Below are 16,952 nucleotides of genomic sequence, written 5' to 3'. Positions count from 1 at the left end.
AAGGAAAAAAATCAAATACACAAAAACCGAACAATACCTTGCTCAAAAACTACTGGGTTGTAGAAGAAATCAAAGATGGAATAAAGAAATTCATAGAACCAAATGAGAATAAAAACACATCTTACCAGAACCTTTGGGACACAGCAAAAGCAGATCTCAGAGGTCAATTTATAGCAATAATTACACAGGTCCAAAAAGAAGAAAGGGCCAAAATCAATACATTAACCATACAACTCAAACAAACAGAAGCAAAAGAAGCCCTCGGGAACCAGAAGAAAGAAAATAATAAAGATTAGAGGAGAAATCAATGAAATAGAGAATAGTAAAACAAGTGAAAGAGTCAAGAAGACCAAAAGCTGCTTTTTTGAAAAGATCAACAAAATCAATAAAACACTGGCCAAACTGACAAAACACAAACAGAAGAGGATGCTAATAACCCAGATAAGAAATGAGATCAGCAATATCACAACAGACCACACAGAAATTGAAAGGATCATAACAGGATATTATGAAAAATTGTACTTTAACAAATTTGAAAACCTAGAGGAACTGGACAAATTTCTAGAAACACACTACCTACCTAAGCTAACACCAACAGAGGTAGAAAAGCTAAGTAAACGTATAACAAAAGAAGTGATTGAAGAAGTAAAAAAAATTCCCAACAAAAGACACCCTGGCTCTGACGGCTTCACTAGAGAATTCTACCAAATTTTCAGAGAAGAGTTAACACCACTATTACTAAAGGTATTTCAGAGCATAGAAAAAGATGGAATATTCCTAAACTCATTCTATGAAGCCAGTATAACACTGATACCAAAACCAGGTGAAGACACTGCAAAAAAAGAAAATTACAAACCAATATCCATCATGAACATAGATGCAAAAATTCTCAACAAAATTCTAGCCAATAGAAATCAACAACATATCAAAAAAAAACAAAAAAATTCATCATGATGAAGAGGGATTGAACTGGGGTATGAACCAGGTATACATGGATGGTTCAACATTAGAAAAACAATCAATGTAATCCATTAAATAAATAAAACAAAAGAGCCACATGATCCTATCAATCCATGCAGGAAAGGCATTTGACAAAGTCCAATATCGACTTATGATAAAAACTCTCAGCAAAACAGGAATAGAAGGGAAATTCCTTGACACAATAAAAGGCATTTACACAAAGCCAATGGCCAACATTATCCTAAATGGAGAGAGTCCAGACAAGGATGCCCTTTATCACCACTGTTATTCAACATCCTGCTAGAGATCCTATCCAGAGCAATAAGGCAAGAAAAAGAAATAAAAGGCATTTAAATTAGTAAGGAAGAAGTAAAACCATCCCTACTGGCAGATGATACGATCTTATAGACAGAAAACCTCAAAGAATAACAAGAAACAACTGGAACTGAGAAGATTTCAGCAAAGTATCAGGATACAGGAATCAGCTGGATTCCTCTACACCAAAAAAAGAACTCCAAAATGAAAAGAACCAAATCAAAACCATTTACAATAGCCCCCAAGAAGATAAAATACTTGGGAATAAACCTAACCAGAGACATAAAAGATCTATACAAAGAAAACTATAAGACACCATTGCAAAAAAAAAAAAGAGACCTACATAAGTAGAAAAACATATCGTGCTCATGGATAGGAAGACTCAACATTGTGAAAATGTCAACTCTACCCAAAGCTATCTACAGATCCAATGCAATCCCGGTACAAATTCAAATAGTATTTTTTAACAAGATGGAGAAACAAATCACCAACTACATATGGAAAGGGAAGAGGCCTCAAACAAATAAGCATTACTGAAGAAGAACAAAGTAGGAGACCTCACACTACCTGATTTTAGAACCTATTATACTGCCACAGTAATCAGAACAGCCTGGTACTGGTACGACAACAGATACACAGACCAATGAAACAGAAACGAGAACCCAGATGTAAATTCATCCACCTATGAGCAGCTGATATTCAACAAAGGCCCAAATGGGGAAAAGACAGTCTCTTTAACAAATGGTGCTGGCATAACTGGATACCCATCTGCAAAAAAAATGAAACAAAGCCCATACCTCACACCATGTACAAAAACTAACTCAAAACGGAAAAAAGACCTAAATATAAAATCTAAAGCGATAAAGATCATGTAAGAAAGAATAGGGACAACACAAAAAGCCCTAATATAAGCCACAAACAGAAAATAAAACATAACTAACAACAACACACGGCATAGGGGAAGTCAGCACAACAGAATTAAATCAAAAGCTAAGAAGTTTCCTAAACACAATCGAACACTTCAAGGGACAGTGCAGCAAGGGTGGGGGTCTGGGGACCATGGTTTCAGGGGACATCTAAGTCAATTGGCATAACAAAGTTTATCCAGAAAATGTTCTGCATCCGACTTTGGTGAGTGACATCTGGGGTCTTAAAATCTAGTGAGCAGACATCTAAGACGCATCAATTGGTCCAACCCCCCTGGGGCAAAGGAGAATGAAGAACATGAAAGACATAAGGCAAATATTGTCCCAAGAGATAAAAGGGACCACATAAGCCAGAGACTCCAACAGCATAAGACCAGAAGAACCAATAACCACCCTGGCAGGGAACACAACAGAGAGGCCCTGATGGAGCAGAAGAAAAGTAGGGTACAGAACTCAAATTCTAGTAAAAAGACCACACTTAATGGTCTGAGACTGGAGGAACCCCAGAAGACATGACCCCCGTACTCTGTTAACCCAGAACTAAAACCATTCCCAAAGCCAACTCTTCAAAGAATAGACTGGACTATAACACACAATGATACTCATGAAGAGTGTGCTTCTTAGTTCAAGTAGATGCAGACTAAATGGGCAGCTCCTGGATGGAGGTGAGATAAGAAGACAGAAAGGGATAGGAGCTGGCTGAATGGACACGGGAAATTCAGGGTGGAAAGGAGGAATGTGCAGTTATATTACAGGGATAGGAACTAGGACCACATAACAGTGTGTGTACACATTTTTGTATGAGAAACTAACTTGAGCTGTGTCATGGGTTGAATTACGTCCCCCCAAAAACGTGTGTATCAACTTGCTTAGGCCATGATCCCCAGTATTCTGTGGTTGTCCTCCATTTTGTGATTGTAATTTTACGTTATAAGGATTAGGGCGGCATTGTAACACCACCCTTACCCAGGTCACCTCCCTGATCCAAGATAAAGGGAGTTTCCCAGGGGTGTGGCCTACACCACCCTTTTGTGTGTGTGTGTGAAAGTTTACAAATCAAGTCAGTCTCTCATACAAAAATTTATATACACCTTGCTATATACTTCTAATTGCTCTCCCCCTAATGAGACAGCACACTCCTTCCCTCCACTCTCTCTTTTTGTGTCCATTTGGCCAGCTTCTGACCCCCTCTGCCCTCTCATCTCCCCTCTAGACAGGAGATGCCAACATAGTCTCATGTGTCTACCTGATCCAAGAAGCTCATTCTTCTCCAGTTATCATTTTCTATCCCATTGTCCAGTCCAATCCCTGGCTGAAGAGCTGGCTTTGGGAATGGTTCCTGTCTTGGGCTAACAGAAGGTCTGGGGACCATGACCACTGGAGTGCTACTAGTCTCAGTCAGACCATTAAATCTGGCCTTTTTATGAGAATTTGGGGTCTGCATCCCACTGCTCTCCTGCTCCCTCAGGGGTTCACTGTTGTGTTCCTTGTCAAGGCAGTCATCAGTTGTAGCTGGGCACCACTAGTTCTTCTGGTCTCAGGCTAATGTAGTCTCTAGTTTATATGGCCCTTTCTGTCTCTTGGGCTCATGATTACCTTGTGTCTTTGGTGTTCTTCATTCTCCTTTGCTCCAGGTGGGTTGAGGCCAATTGATGCATCCTAGATGGCCGCTTGCTAGCGCTTAAGACCCCAGACGCCACTCTCCAAAGTGGGATGCAGAATGTTTTCTTAATAGATTTTATTATGCCAATTGACTTAGATGTCCCCTAAGCCATGGTCCCCAAACCCCTGCCCCTGCTACACTGGCCTTCGAAGCATTCAGTTTATTCAGGAAACTTCTTTGCTTCTGGTTTAGTCCAGTTGTGCTGACCTCTCCTGTACTGTGTGTTGTCTTTCCCTTCACCTAAAATAGTTCCTATCTGCTATCTAAATGGTGAATACCCCTCTCCCTCCCTCCCTCTTCCCTCTCATAACCATCAAAGAATATTCTCTCCTCTGTTCGAACTATTTCTCGAGTTCTATTAACAGTGCTCTTATACAATGTTTGTCCTTTTGCAACTGACTAATTTCACTCAGCATGATGCCTTCCAGATTCCTCCATGTTATGAAATGTTTCACAGATTCATCACTGTTCTTTATCGATGCATAGTATTCCATTGTGTGACTATACCATAATTTATTTATGCATTCATCCACTGATGGGCACCTTGGTTGCTTCCATCTTTTTGCTATTGTAAACAGTGCTGCAATGAACATGGGTGTGCATATATCTATTCATGTAAAGGCTCTTATTTCTCTAGGATATATTCCAAGGAGTGGGATTGTTAGATCCTATGGTAGTTCTATTTCTAGGTTTTTAAGGAAGCACCAAATTGATTTCCAAAGTGGTTGTACCATTTTACATTCCCACAGCAGTGTATAAGTGTTCCGGCCCCTCCACAACCTCTCCAGCATTTATTATTTTGTGTTTTTTAGATTAATGCCAGCCTTGATGGAGTGAGATGGAATCTCATTGTAGTTTTAACTTGCATTTCTCTAATGGCTAATGATTGTGAGCATTTCCTCATGTATCTGTCAGCTACCTGAATGTCTTCTTTAGTGAAGTGCCTGTTCATATCTTTTGCTCATTTTTTAATTGGGTTGTCTTTTTGCAGTTGAGTTTTTGCAGTATCATGTAGATTTCAGAGATCAGGTGCTGATCGAAATATCATAGCTAAAAACTTTTTCCCAATCTGTAGGTAATCTTTTTACTCTTTTGGTGAAGTCTTTGGATGAGCATAAAAAGAAAGTGTTTGATTTTTAGGAGCTCCCACTTATCTGGTTTCTCTTCTGCATTGTTTAGTAATATTTTGTACACTGTTTATGCCATGTATTAGGGCTCCCAACGTTGTCCCTATTTTTTCTTCCATGATCTTTATTGTTTTAGATTTTATATTTAGGTCTTTGATCCATTTTGACTTAGTTTTTGTGCATGGTGTGAGGTATGGGTCTTGTTTCATTTTTTTTCAGATGGATATCCAGTTATGCCAGTACCATTTGTTTAAAAGACTGTCTTTTCCCCATTTAACTGACTTTGGGGCCTTTGTCAAATATCAACTTCTCATACATGGATGGATTTATGTCTGGACTCTCAATTCTCTTCCATTGGTCTACGTATCTGTTGTCATACCAGTACCAGGCTGTTTTGACGACTGAGGCGGTATAATAGGATCTCTACACCACCTTTTATCTCTCAAGAGATAAAAGGAAAGGGAAGCAAGCAGAGAGTTGGGGACCTCCTACCACCAAGAAAGCAGCACCAGGAACAAAGCACATCCTTTAGACACAGGGTCCCTGTGTCTGAGAAGCTCTCGACCAGGGGAAGATTGTGAACAAGGACCTTCCTCCAGAGCCTACAGAGAGAGAAAGACTTCCCCTGGAGCCAACGTCCTGAATTTGGACTTGTAATCTACTAGACTGTGAGCAAATAAATTTCTCTTTGTTAAAGCCATCCACTTGTGGTACTTCTGTTATGGCAGCACTAGATAACTAAGACAAGCTATAAACTTTCACCTAAAGCACGAAAATAAAATAAAATAATTAACAATGCACAAACACCAGATGAGAAACTAGGTAATTGGGAGCTCCTAAAAATCAAACACTTATGCTCACCAAAAAGATTTCACTAAAAGAGTAAAAAGACAACCTACAGACTGGGAAAAAATTTTGGCTACAACGTATTCAATAAGGGTCTAATCTCTAAAATCTACAAGATCCTGCAATACCTCAACAACAAAAAGACAAACAACTCAATTAAAAAATGAGTAAAGGAAATGAACAGGCACTTCACCAAAGAAGACATTCAGGCAGCTAACAGGTACATGAGGAAATGCTCACAATCATTAGCCATTACAGAAATATAAATCAGAACTATGAGATACCATCTCATCCCAACAAGGTTGGCACTAATCCAAAAAACACAAAATAATAAATATTGGAGAGATTGTGGAGAGACTAGAACACTTAAGAACTGCTGGTGGGAATGATTTCTACTTTGGAAATCCATTTGGTGCTTCCTTAAAAAGCTAGATGTACCATATGATCCAGCAATTCCACTCCTTGGAATGTATCCTAGAAAAATAAGAGTCGTCACAGGAATAGATATATGCACACCCACGTTCACTGTAGCACTGTTCAGAATAGCAAAAAGACGAAAACAACCTAGTTGCCCACCAACAAATGGATAAACAAATTACGGTACCTACACACAATGGAATACTACACAACAATAAAGAACAATGATGAATCCATGAAACATGTCACAACATGGATATATCTGGAAGGCATTATGCTGAGTGAAATTAGTCAGTCACAAAAGAGCAAATATTGTATGAGACCACTATTATAAGAACTCAAAAAAAGTTTGAAACACAGAAGAAAACATTATTTTATAATTGAGAGGGCGGGGAGGAGGGGAAAGGGGAATTTACTAACTAGACAGTAGACAAGAACCATCTTAGCTGAAGAGAAGTATTACCAATCACCAATCTGACATAAAGGGTCCTTGTCTTTTCCCAAGTAAGAATACATGCGAAAGACAAACTTTATCTTCAGCAAGCTTTATTTTGCTTGAGTCAAGCAAAAGGAGTCAATGGGGGAATAAGCCTCTCCAAGAGGCTGACTCAAAATAGGAAGAAATGCTAGGACTTATACGGGTTCAGTGGAGACAACAGTGTAATGAATATTTAGTGGGTTTCTTTCAAGAGCTGGGTACTTCTCAGAATGGCAGTGCATGTTAATTAGGTTGCGTGCGCATCTGGAATCCAATATGGAGCTCGATGATATTCAAGATGGAGTCCTCTCATCAGCCCTTGGCATCACTTATTAAGGGATATAGCACAAGCACACTGATCTCTGGCGCTACGTCGCCATCTTCAGACGGCTAAGGAAGGTTAAACAGCAGTCACGCTATTCTTCTGCACATGCGCATGCGGTAGCCTAAAAAGGGGGAAAAGAACTAGAAAAACACTAAGAAGGAGCTAGTAATTCATGGGTTGTTTCAATCTTATCTCATGTTGACAGGCTGTGGTTCCTGTTTACCCAACTTCTAGATGGTAGTCTTTTAACCACCCTTTTGGTCTGCCAACACAGTTAACACTATCTGTCTCAGAAGGGCAACACAATACAGGGGAAGTCAGCACAAGTGAACTGAAGCAAAAGCCAAGAAGTTTCCTGAACACAACCAAACATTTTAAAGGACAGGGTAGCTGGGGCTAGGGCCTGGGGATCATGGTTTCAAGGGACATCTAGGTCAATTGGCATAACAAAGTTTATTAAGAAAATGTTCTACATCCCGATTTGGTGAGTGGTGTATGGGGTTTAAAGCTTGTGGGCAGCCATCTATGATGCATCAATTGGTGCCAATCCACCTGGAGCAAAGGAGAATGAAGAACACCAAAAACATAAGGAAAATATTAGCCCAAGAGACAAAACAGCCACATAAACCAGAGACTCCATCAGCCTGAAACCAGGAGAACTAAATGGTGCTTGGCTACCATCAATGACTGCCCTGACAGGGAACACAATAGAGCAGGAGAAACGTGCAGAGCTGAACTCAAATTCGTGTAAAAGACCAGACTTAATAATGGTCTGACTGAGACTGGAGGAACCCCTGAAACCATGGCCCCTGGACATTCTATTAACCCCAAACTAAAACCATTCCCGAAGTCCACTCTTCAGACAAAGATTAGAATAGAGTATAAAACATAAAGTAATACTCATAAAGAGTGTACTTCTTAGTTCAATTAGATACAGGAGACCAAATGGGTGGCTCCTGTTCGGAGACAGGACGAGAAGACAGGAAGGGACAGGAGCTGGTTGAACGGACACAAGAAGCCCAGGGTAGAAAGCGGGACTATGCTGTCACATTATAGAGACTGCAACTAATGTTACGTAATGATATGTGTATAAATTTTTGTATGAGGAATTAACTTGAGCTGTAACCTTTCACCTAAAGCACAATTAAAAAAAAAACAACAAACTCATTTACTTTCTTTGTAGAAATGGGGGCAAGGGGGTGGGAAGGGGGAGGGACAAAAAACAGAAAAGCCAAAAAGAAAAAATTATTCATTATCCAGTGAGAGCAACTGTTAATAACTGAGTGAACAATTTTCTTGCCTTTTTTCTATGCCAATATACTATTTTTTTATAAAAAGAAGACTGCACCATACATATTAATTTGTAATTTTATTTTTTGAGGTAACAAATCATGAAAAATCTTTCCATGCCATTATTCTTTAGCAGCATCAAAAATTTATTTAGATGCTGAAATAGTGTAATTGCACATGTGAAATAAATCATTTACAATGGAAAATCACCATCTCAATGTTTTAAAAAGTGCTTCAAAGCAAGGCAATTTTTAGGAGCATGAGAGTTTAAGAAATCTTACAGGGGCTTCTCAGAAAGAAATGAGCTTTATGATCCCTATTCATAAAAGGTGTCCAAATAAAATCTATTTGAGATTCACCTCTCTTTCCTTCCCTTATTTAACATGCACTCATTCATTCCTTCATGTGGAATATGAACATGATCCCCAAGGGAACTGCCTGTGTTACTTTCCAGCAATAAGACTAACATTCAGTAGCAAAAGGCAGTCATAACCGATCACTATTTGATAATGATCATCCAAATCAAAGATCGTCTAGTACTATGGTTACAATCAGACTGTAGACTCCAGAGCCAGAATGCTCAGTTAGAAGCCAGGACACCTCCATTTCCTAGCTGTGTGATCTTTAGGAAGTTATTTAACCTCACTGTGTCTCAGTTTCTGTACCTGTAAAATGAGAATAATAATAGTATTTAACTCGTAAGGCAGTTGTGAGGAGTAGATGAGTTAACATATGTAATCTGAACAGTGCCTGACACAGAGTAAGCACACTATAAATGTTAGCTATTGTCATGGATTGAATTGTGTCCCTCCAAAATATGTGTTGGAAAGCGAGCCCCTATACCTGTGGATGTAATCTAATCTAATCTAATCACCTTCCATAATGTAATCAATCAGTTGAAGTCATACCAGTGTAGGGTGGGTCCTAAACCTAATCACTTCTGAGTTATAAAAAGAGCAGAATAGATAGAGAGACTCACAAGCATTTATGGCCATGGTTTCCTGGGCCATAAATGAAGCTCCGGTGGCACAATGGTTGAAAGCTCAGCTGTTAATCAAAAGGTCGGCCGTTTGAATCCACCAGCCACTCCTTGGAAACCCTATAGGGCAGTTCTACTCTGTACTATAGGGTCGCTATGAGTTGGAATCAACTTGACGGCAACGAATTTAATCTTTATGGAAGGAGATTGCCAGGTCTTTCTCCCACAGACCTGCTAGGTAAGTTCTAACTGCCAACCTTTTAGTTAGCAGCCGAACACTTCACCATTGCATCAACAGGGTGCCTTGGTTTAAGTGACATTAATTAAGGCATTGGTCCTAGATTATATACTTATTTAGATACAACTTTAAAAGACATTCTGGGGTCAATTGGATAAATTTGAATATTGTCTGAGTACTTAATAACAGGAATATTTAGCAAAATGTTAAGTCAGGGGGGATGACTTACTGAAAAAAAAAAGCGAGTTTTAAAACAGTATCTATATATGTTTGGAAACCCTGGTGGCGTAGTGGTTACGTGCTAAGGCTGCTAACTAAAAGGTTGGTAGTTTGAATCCACCAGGCACTCCTTGGAAACTCTATAGGGTCGCTATGAGTCAGAATCAACTTGACGGCAACAGGTTATATATGTTCACCATACAATCCAGCAATCCCACTCTCAGGTATTTATCCAAGAAAAAAAGAAACCTATGAACACACAAAGACTTGTATGTGAATGTTCATAGCCGCTCTACTTATAATTGCAAAAAACTGGAAACAATCCTAATGCCTATAAACTCCCAAATGGCTAACAAATTGCACAATGAATAGCGACCCTATAGAACAGAGTAGAACTGCCTCATAGATTCGAACTGCCGACCCTTTGGTTAGCAGCCATAGCACTTAACGAATGGAATAGCACTCAGTAATAAAAAGAAATGGCCTTTTGATACTGCTCTTCACTGTGGTGATTACATAACTATATACATTTATCAGAACTATACGCTTAAAACCGGTAAATTTTACTGCATATATAAAAAAAAGTATACCTAAATTCAGCTGATTTTAAATATAATAAAAAAATTAAGACAGTTTGAACAGTTTAATCTTATTTTAGTTAAAATACCTATGTACATTTGTGGGTATGTATGTAAATACTTTTTTAAAAAATGCACAGAAAAAGTCCCAGAACAATATGTACTAAGAGTCATGATCACTGGGTATTGGCAATGTTATGGGGAAGGGGGTAGGGTGGCTTGTCTTACAGTATTTTTTAATTTTACGCTATGTGCAGGTGAAATTTCTGTATGATAAAAGGTTATTTTTTAAGTAAAGATGTACTTTGATAACAAAAGAAAGTTTTCTTACATAAATGTTTATGGATTGTCAGTTATATAATTACAGTTATAATTGTGGAGGTAAGATGTTATTGCTAAAATAATATTTACAGTGTAAAAAAATTATTTTCTTTGGTTTATAGTCGATACACATTCAGTGAACACAATATGTTCCAGGCATCATATTTGGATCATATTCCATCTCTGGTTTCTTCCGGTACAAAATAATGATCTATCCCAGCTATTGAAGAGTCACCAAAATAAAAGTACTATTAAGTTCAAATAGTAGGCTTAAAAAAAAGAGCAATCACTCAAAGGAAACAAGAATTTTAACCATCAATTTTAATGAAAAAACATTGCTTCTGCTTTTAGGAGAAATAGGTAGTGAAAGAACAGCACACCAAATAAGAACTACGGAGCAAAAATAAAGAGCTCTGAATTACACTTTTATTATTTTTAATAACACAAAAACACTGTCAAACACTCTAGATTGCAGCCTAGATTTAGCAGGTTTTTACAGTACAACTGTGTGGTGTGAAAAAGTCTGTCTTTTTAAGTTCCTTAAGCACTCACAGGGATTTCGTGGGTCATAGAAAAGTGATGGGGACGGGAAGAGGTTTGTGGTTCCTTATTTGTGGGTTTGTGCATACGTGTGTGTGTCTGCGGTTTGGGGGTATTTCCTCTTTCTTTTCTTTTTTGGCTTGATTTTTTTGTTGTTGTTGTATTTTCTTGGCTTTTTTTTGTTTGTGTTTGTTTGATTCGTCTCTGAGGTATTTTGGCTTGTTTTTTTTTTTTTAACCAGACTTTTTAACAGAGGAAGATAAACAACAGATATCAAATACCTACCACATTCAAGGCATTGTTCCAAATGTCTACGTATGTCCTCTTTTATTTAACAATTCTTTGGAATGGATATTACCCTTCACATTACACCGATGAGAACACAGATGCATAAGAGTTAAAACGTGCTCAAGCTCAGGCAGCTAGTAAGTAGCAGAGCCAAGATTTAGAGATATGAATCCAGATCTGCATCCAAGTCCATACTTACATTTTCAAAGATTATTCTTCCTCACTTTTTTCAGGGAAGATTTGAAACAAAAAATTAGAATAGGCTACCACTAAACGATGAGTGCTCCCTAGACGCGAGGAGGCCAAGATTTGGGCTCGCTTACTTAGGACACATCATCAGGAAGAGCAGTCACTAGAAAAGGACATCATGTTTGGTAAAGTGGAGGATCAGCAAAAACAAGGGAAACCCTCCATGAAATGGACTGACAGGACAGCCACAACAACGGACTCAAACCTTCCAAGGATCATGAAGATAGCACAGGACCAGGCAATGTTTTCACTCTGTTATACATGAAGCCGCCATGAGTCAGAGCTGACTCGACAGCAACAACAAAATTATGAAATTAAAAGATATATCCAAAAATCGACTGTGTTTCTAAACACTAGTAATAACCAATATGACAATGTTTTTTTTCAAATTCCACTTGTAACATCAAGAATAAAACGGCAATAAATTTTAGAAAGAAGTGTAAGATCTGAACACAGAAAGCTTGAACATTGAAAGAAATTAAAAAATCTAAAGTGAAAAGACAACTCATGTTCATGGATCAGAATACTTAACGTTATAACATTATGATGAGAGGGTTCACACTTTCCACTTTCAACCTAACACAAAGCAGTGTGGTACTGACATCAGGACAGACATGCAGATCAACGGAAGAGAATTGAGAGTCCAGAAATAAACCCTCGTATATATGGTCAATTGGTTTTTGACAAAGGTGCGCTTATGGGTTGATTTGTGTTCCCCAAAAGATATGTTCAAGTCCTCACCCCATTACCTGTGAATGTGATATTATCTGGAAATAACATCTTTGCAAATGTACTTAGTTAACAAGAGGTTATAATGAAGTAGGATGGGCCCTAATTCAACCTGACTGGTGTCCTTATAAGAAGAGACACAGAGGGAATACCACATGTGAAGACAAGGCAAAAGTTGGAGTCATGCTATCACAAACCAAGAAATGCTTGGGGCTATGAGAGCTGGAAAAGACAAGGAAGGATCTTCCCCTATTGTCTCTGGAGAGAACACAGCCCTGCCAACTCCTTCATTTTGGAGTTCTAAGTCTCCAGAACTGTGAGAGAATAAATTTTTGTGTTTTAAGCCACCAAGTTGGTGTTACAGCAGCCCTAGAAACCTAATACAGATGCCAAGACAGTTCAATAGGGAAAGAAAAATCTTTTCGACACCTGGTAATGGGACAGATGGATATCCACATGCCAAACACTGAATGTGAACCCCTAACTCACATCATACACAAAAATGGATCAAAGATTTAATGATAAGAGCTAAAACTATAAAACTCTTAAAAACAGAGGAGTAAATCTTTGTGACCTTGGGTTAGGCAGTGATTACTTAGATATGACACCAAAAGCACAAATAACAAAAGAAAAAATAAATTATACTTCAAAAAAATCTAAAAAAAAAAAAAAATTTGTAACAAAGGACATAGTCAAGAATATGAAAAGATAACATAGTTCATAAAGAAAATGTCCTACATCCTGCTTTGGTGAGTAGTGTCTGGGGTCTTAAAAGTATGCAAGCAGCCCTCTAAGATACATCTATCAGTTCCATCCCATCCAAAGCAAAGGAGAATGAAGAAAACGAAAGACACAAGGAAAATATTAGTCCAAATGGCTAATGGACCACATAAACCATAGCCTCCACCAGCCGAAGCCCAGAAGAACTAGATGATGCCTAGCTACCACCACACACTGTTCTGACAGGGATCACAACAGAGGGCCCTGGACAGAGCAGAAGGAAAATGTAGAACAAAACTGAAATTCACAAAAAAAGGCAAGGCTTGCTGGTCTGACAGAGACTGGAGGAACTCCCAAGACTATGGCTCCCGGACACCCTGCCACTTCAGAACTAAAGCCACTCCTGAAGTCCACCTTTCAGCCAAAGATCAGACAGGTCTATAAAACAAACAATAACACACACAAGAGGAATGTGCTTCTTGGTTCAATCAAGTATACGAGACCAAATAGGCAATAACTGAGCAAAAGCAAAGACAAGAAGGCAGGAGGGACAGGAAAAGTGGATGAATGGATACAGGGAATCCAGGGTATAACAGGAAAGGGGGAAAGTGCCGACACACTGTAGGGATCGCAACCAATGTCACAAAACAATTTGCGTATAAATTTTTGAACGGGAAACTAATTTGCACTGGAAACTTTCACCTAAAGCACAATAAAAATTTAAAAAAAAAAGAATGTGAAAACACCCACAGAATGAAAGAAAATATTTGCAAACCATCAGGAAAATACAAATCAAAACTATGAGACACCACTTTACACCTACCACCAAAAACCCGTTGCCACTGAGTCGATTCCAACACATAGCAACCCTATAGGACAGAATAGAACTGCCCCACAGAGTTTCCAAGGAACACCTGGTGGATTCGAACTGCCGACGTTCTGGTTACTAGCTAAGCTCTTAACCACTACTCCACCAGGGTTTCGGCGAAAATTAGAAAGACAGATGATAACAAGTGTTGGCGAGGATGTGGAGAAACTGAAGTCCTCATAGATTGTTGGTGGGAATGTCAAATGGCACAGCACCTTGGGAAACAGTTTAGCAGTTCCTCAAAAGGTCAAACAGGGTTATCAAAGGAGTCTGTAATTCTGCTCCAAGGTATATAACTAAGATAAACTAAAACATATGTCCATACAAAAACTCATTCATGAATTTCATAGCAACATTGTTCATAAAAGCCAAAAGAGTGCCCCAAAAAAAGCCCTCATGTCCATCAACCACTGAATGAATAAATAAAAGGTAGTATACAACTGCTGAATGAATAAATAAAAGGTAGTATATTTATATCATGAAATAATATTCAGCAATAAAAAAGAATGAAGCGCTGATAATGCTACATGAATGAACCTTCAAAACACTATGCTAAGTGAAAAAGGCATTTTATTACAAAAGACTACATATTGTATTATTCCATTATGTGAAATGTCCAGAATAGGTAAATCACAGAGACAGAAAGTAGATTATTTATTGCTGGGGGCTGGAGGAAAGGTGAATGGGGAATGACTGCTAATGGTTAGGTGGTTTCTTTATGGGGCACGAATACGCTCTAAGTAGATAACAGTGAGGGTTACACAACTCTGTGAATATACCAAAAACTACTGAATTGTTGGTGGCTCAAACCCATCCTGTGGCTCAGCAGGAGAGAGATCCGTCGATCTGCTTCCATAGAGATTACAGCCAAGAAAACTCTAGGAGACAGGTCTGTTCTTTCACACGGGGTTGACCTGTCGGCACACCACCACCACAACTGCAGCAAAAGGGTTAATGTTATGGCAGCTGAATTATATCTCAATGAAGGTGTTTCGTACAAAGAAGACATAGTTTAAAAAAGAAACAAACCATAAGCTACAAAAATGACACAATAATAAAAAGCACCAAATTTTTCAATTGTTCTTCAGATGCAACGTCAACTCCAAGTCTTATCTTCCTATACATGCTTATTTTGCCCAGTGACCAAAAAGAAAAAACTAAGTGAAACCAACTAAATGAAATTCAATTTAATGAAAACAACAGCCCTTGAAATATCAAATAACTTTCAATCAAACAATTCTATTTTAGCATTGACTTTGAACTAAACATAAGTCTCAATTTCAAAATATCACATAAAGACTACAAATACTCAGAGGTTTAAGCAAATTGCCAACTTTCCTGAATAGAGAAACAGCAATTCAGATTTGCTTTGATGAAAATATAAATATTTACCTGCCTGGAAGGAATCAAATCCTATAGCCTAGGGTTCCCAAATGGTGAACAAAAAGAAACATGCATTTTTTTGTTTCAGATTTTTGTTTCAGAATTAATTTTAAACTAGCTAGAGTATACATAGTTGATTTTTTACACTAAGCAATGTACACCCTGCTTTTGCCTAGAACATACTGAAAATATGTCATTATAAAGACACACAGAAGTTAAGTCTGGGGCTGAGAAAAAAATCACATATACAGGAAATCTGACAGGTATTAATCCCAAGAAGCTCCTGAAAGTATCTCAAGAACTCCTACTTCGGCAACTCCCTAGTCGTTTAGTCTTCCTACAAGTATTTACTGAACATCTACTATGGGCCAGGCACTGCCTCAAGCACCAAGATGAACTGCAAACAGAACAGGACCCTACTGGCAGGAAGCTTACTCTCTAAAACAGTGCTTCCCAAACTCACCTGATCGTAAATAACAACTTCAAGAGCTTGTTTAAAAAATTAAAAATGTGCTCCTCTGCCTCAGGGAATCTGAGTCCGTAGGTCTGAGGTGAAATGTGAAACTTGTATTTTTATCAAGCCCTCCACATTATTCTTATGCCCTGGCTGGTCTAGGAGCCTCAAGAAAAGCTGAGACTCCAATGCTGGGGGCCATCCCATCCCATCCCATCCAGTTGGGCGCCCCACCTCCAAAGTTCACTTAGCTCAGCATTCTTCACCCTGACCGATACCTCAAACACATCACAAAGCTGGGGTGGATGCAACGCTTTCCAAAATCACTCAGCTGAGCCACGGACAGACTTGCTCCCTTCCAGAGGCGGGCAGCTCACTCCCTATGTGGCCCTCCGGGAGCTGGCTGCAACTGACCCCCCTCCGGCTGCCCGGACACCTGCCTCCTCGAGACCGCCGCCCCCTTCTCCCATGGGCCCCGGGTCCCAGGCAGCCTCCACGGCGGGGTCCGTGACTAGGGGGGCGCGCCGCGCGCGATAGATGCCGACTGTATACCGCGCCGCCCCCCCCCCCCGCCCCGAGCGCGCGCGCACACACACTCCCGCGGAAACTGATGAGGGCGAGTAGTGGACTCGGTTCCGCCGCCTAAGGGCGCGAGGCACTGCTGGAACTCGGGCAGCTGGGCGGCTTCCGCCTCCCGGGCACTCGTCAGCCGCGGAGGCCGGGCCCGCACCGACGGAGTTTCACAAAGAAAGTCTCCCGGCCCGCGCCCCTCGCGCACTCACCGGAGCCGGCGCCGGCGGAGACTCGGGCTCCCGGCGCCTGCGGCTCCGTGCCGGGGTAGGCCCGGGAATCGGCTCCGGCGCGGACGGCAGCGGCTGCTCCATCCCCGCGGGACCTGGGCCGCGTCCGCCTCGAGATAACGGTCCCGCCAGCTAGGCGCGCGCACCGGCCCCGCGCGCCATGTTCCCGCCGTGCCGCGCGCTGCCGCGGCACCCCCACCACCAGCACCACCGCGCACGCGCTCACTCCCCGCGTCCGT

The 16,952-nt window shown here is 40.1% G+C and overlaps 1 protein-coding gene across 2 annotated transcripts in view; it reads right to left on the bottom strand.

The window, feature by feature from the left end:
• TTC28 (tetratricopeptide repeat domain 28) overlaps positions 1-16,952 on the bottom strand; it is a 773,448-nt gene extending 756,496 nt beyond the window's left edge. For both annotated transcript variants that reach the window (XM_049865174.1, XM_049865176.1), the window contains exon 1: positions 16,696-16,952. In XM_049865174.1, coding sequence (XP_049721131.1) covers positions 16,696-16,797 — 102 coding nt within the window. In that variant the 5' untranslated portion in view covers positions 16,798-16,952. The remainder of the gene's footprint in view (positions 1-16,695) is intronic.

This window comes from Elephas maximus, chromosome 22 (genome assembly GCF_024166365.1).
Source record: "Elephas maximus indicus isolate mEleMax1 chromosome 22, mEleMax1 primary haplotype, whole genome shotgun sequence".
NCBI classification, from domain to species: Eukaryota; Metazoa; Chordata; class Mammalia; order Proboscidea; family Elephantidae; genus Elephas; species Elephas maximus.
This window is presented reverse-complemented; position numbering and strand designations above follow the sequence as displayed.